General features: G+C 51.4%; 1 protein-coding gene across 2 annotated transcripts in view; it reads right to left on the bottom strand.

Annotated features, from left to right (window-relative positions):
* Window positions 1-3,430, bottom strand: part of HEYL (hes related family bHLH transcription factor with YRPW motif like) — a 15,721-nt gene extending 12,291 nt beyond the window's left edge. Inside the window, exon 1 of one of the 2 annotated variants that reach the window (XM_004704944.2) lies at window positions 3,351-3,430. In XM_004704944.2, the coding sequence (XP_004705001.1) occupies window positions 3,351-3,430 (80 nt within the window). The remainder of the gene's footprint in view (window positions 1-3,350) is intronic. The other variant, XM_045298962.1, reaches the window with a different exon arrangement.
* Between the last annotated feature and the right edge of the window lie 3 nt (window positions 3,431-3,433).

The raw sequence follows: 3,433 nt of genomic DNA, 5'->3' as shown, positions 1-3,433 counted from the left end.
TAGTGATAATGGGGCACCATCTAGTTCATCTGGTTTCAGGCTAGAAGAGGCTGCTGTTTTCATGGACCATTAGACATGTGGACTAATTTCTCCCTTAAGTCTTTGGTTTGCTTCACTCTCCTTGATCCAGATGAGGAGACCAACAATTGTATCTTAGATGGCAGCTCACACACTTTTAAGACACCAGGGGTGGTAGGATGTAGAACATTATCTCTATCATCTATATTATGTCCGGTTGTCCCAAGAAAGTATGGTTCTAATCTTTCAAACCCGCTAAACCAATCCTGTGTGGCATTAGGTTATGTCTTAGTAATATCTATAGCTGTGACTTTGAGATTTAACTTATAAAATATATATACATTTGCAGTGCACATAAACATGTATACACACATGCCTACAGATACACCTGCACATACAGACTCATATACTGAATGTCTTCTGTACACATAGATGCATACATGTCTACCTATGTAACCACACACACAGTTAATTGGTTAATACTGTTGTTGCAAAATTGCATTTTCAAGGGTAAGTTATTAACATTCCCATTTTGTAATTGATAAAACTGAGGTTCAGAAAGGGTTTAAAGTCTCTTGCCCCAAATAATGGTAATGAGAATCAAACTCACATCTCTCTGACTTCACAGGCCACCTTGTGCCTTAAATCATTTAAGAATGGCCCAGAGCCCTTGACCTCAAGCCTGACATGTGGCAGGTGCTCAGTCAGTATTTGTGGAGGGGGAGGGGAAAGGCGATATTTTCATCTTGCACCCAGTATGTGCCAAGGGGCCCAGGTCAGCGAGGAGCTCTGTGAATGAGTCCCACAGGCAGGGACAGGATCCCACCAAGCCCCTATTCTCAACCCGTATCTCTGAGAGTGGGGTATTTGCGCCCTGCCTCTGACCTGGGAAGGCGGGCTGCCCCAATCCCCTGGCCCTTGCTATTGTTTATCTTCTTTGTACAAGAAGCGTTTCTTCTTCCCTGAGAGTCCCCTGGGGGCAGAGGCTGAGCAGGATACATCTGGGCCAGACACCCAGCCTAGGTCTGGGCCACAGCAGGCATCGTTCAGCACTCCTTGAATTGAAGCATTGATGTCTGCTGGGCGGGGGAGGGCCCTTTGGTGAGTGTTACAATGAGGCGTCTGTAAGTCAGCCTCTGCCAGATGTCCAACTGCTTTCTCTCCTCTGAGGGGGTCTGCTCCTCTAAGAATCGACACAGTCGCTAAAAATGGATGAAATGACAACATGCTGAATAGGGGAAACCACCCAATGCTCCTTTGCTCAAATGCCACCACCTCCAAGAAGTCCTCCCTGCAGTCTTTGGTTGTTAGTGACTCTCCTCCCAGCCCCCCATTTGAAGTGTCCACTGATCCCACATTCACTCTCCCGTTCCATCCTATCTGTGGTCTTTGTGTGACCTGGCAGGTCACTGACCAGGCTGCAGGCTCTTGGGAGGACAGAAGCCTGCTCTGATCTGCTTAGTTCATTAGCATGAACTCATCCCTCTTGTGCTGACATTGAATTTGAGACCTCCTCACCCCACCGCACCATGCACTGTTGAGTCCCTCTCCTGCTTCTGGCAGGCACAAACCAGGAGCGTTGCTTCTTTTTTAAATATCAAGTTAGACAAAACAATTAAAAAGGCTAACATATTGTGTAGGGAATTGTGTTATACACCCAAACCCTAACGTAGTTTGCAGGGAGATACTTATTTTAAACTATAAATACTCTCATGTACTTTGGACACGTTATCAAGGGACACCAGTCCCTGGAGATGGACATCAGGCTTGGTAAAGTAGAGGGGCAGTGACAAAGAGAAAGACCCTCAACAGGAAGGATTGTTACAGCAGGTGCAATGATGGGAGCAAACATAACCATAATTGTGAGGTTGGCGCAAGACCATAGCACACAGCAAAACAGAGTCCACTGGAAGGCACCTGTCAACAACAGCATAAATAATTGGAAGCTGGTAGCACTTTACTCCGGTTTGTGACCGATGCAGGATTTCCTGGCCTCAGAAAACTAGCGAGCATTAAAATGATGAAATGCTCTTAGAAACATCCCTAACAAAACATCCCTTCAATTCTGACAGAGTCGGGTTGGATGAGCCAGGCAAGATCAGATCACTCGCTCACCCCTTCCAATGGCCCTGTCCTTCTCCATTTGTTTCCGATGAAACAGGCTGTGGGAAAAGCAACGACCCTACGTCACATGGTGAGTTGCTGGCCAGCTTAGGGTTGGGATCCAGGTCCGCAGACTCCCAGTCAGTCCCTGCCGCTCTTGTGCCTGGTTCTAATTAAGCATTTGCTATGCAATGGACCCTGCGCTAAGCTCTTGCTATATAAGATCTCATGTGATTCCCCCAATAATCAGGTCTGTGATTTATACCCATTTTACAGATAAGGTGACTGCGGTTTCTGGAGTGCACAGAGCGTGGGAAGCAGCAGAACCCAAGTGACTTTTTCTACAGGCTTGACGCAGAACAGAATATTTTCCTAGAGCTGACAGACATTGGAGGTGCCCTGGTGACATACTGATTCCCAGTGGGGCTGCTAAGTCAACCGTGTGAAACCACCAGCCGCTCCATGGGAGAAAGCTGAGACGGCCCACTCCGGCACATGGTTACAGTCTCGGATAACCACAGCGGCAGTTCTACTCCGCCCTACAGTGATAGGAGTCTGAATGGGCTCAGGGCGCTGAGTTTGGCTTTTCCGGTTTTAAAAGCACTGGAGGCAGGGTGGTGCTGGTGCTGGTGCTGGTGCTGGTGCGGTAAAGAGCCCTGGCGTTCAGAGTCCCAGTCTTGCACTCACCCCGAGCAGGTCGCTAGTGTCTTCAGTATAAATTTCAAAATCCTCTTGAAGGGAGAAGGCATCTTCTTCCTCCCCCCACTCCTCCCCACCCCCCACCAACTATGTGAAGAGTGCACCCAAGCTGGGGTAAAATTGGGAAAATTTGGTCATTCTGCTTGGGCAGCAGATTCCTGGCTGAGAAGAAGGGTGGGGTGGGGTGGGGTGGGAGTGATGCGGTGGCCACACATCTGAGTTTCCTGAGCTCTACTGGGATAGCGCCTCGCCGCGGCATCACCCATCGCCCAGCACTGCAATAGCAAAGCCGGCCCCCAACTAACAAGCCGCCCTCCGCGGGAACTCCCCGACCCCCGACGCAGCCCGCGCCCGAACCGAGCCCGCGCGCGCCGGCCCCCTAGGCCCCAAGGCGGGGAACGGCACGCGCCCCCCGCGCGCTGACACCTGCGGGCCGCCGCGCACACCCGGCTCCCCCGAGGTCGCGAACCCCTGCCCCACGAGCACGTCGCTGGGCGCTGCCCACCTCGCTGGCCCCGACCGGCCCTTACCTCCGCTCGCCCTCGCCGCTCACGTCGATGGGTCCGTCCGACTCGCTGTCGGAGCCGCTCTGCTCCCGGGGCCGCTTCATGGC

Source organism: Echinops telfairi, unplaced genomic scaffold (assembly GCF_000313985.2).
Source record: "Echinops telfairi isolate 266 unplaced genomic scaffold, ASM31398v2 ScPeMD7_7457;HRSCAF=8495, whole genome shotgun sequence".
Taxonomy (NCBI): Eukaryota; Metazoa; Chordata; class Mammalia; order Afrosoricida; family Tenrecidae; genus Echinops; species Echinops telfairi.
The sequence above is the reverse complement of the archived record's forward strand: the minus strand, read 5'-3'. Positions and strand labels throughout refer to the sequence as shown.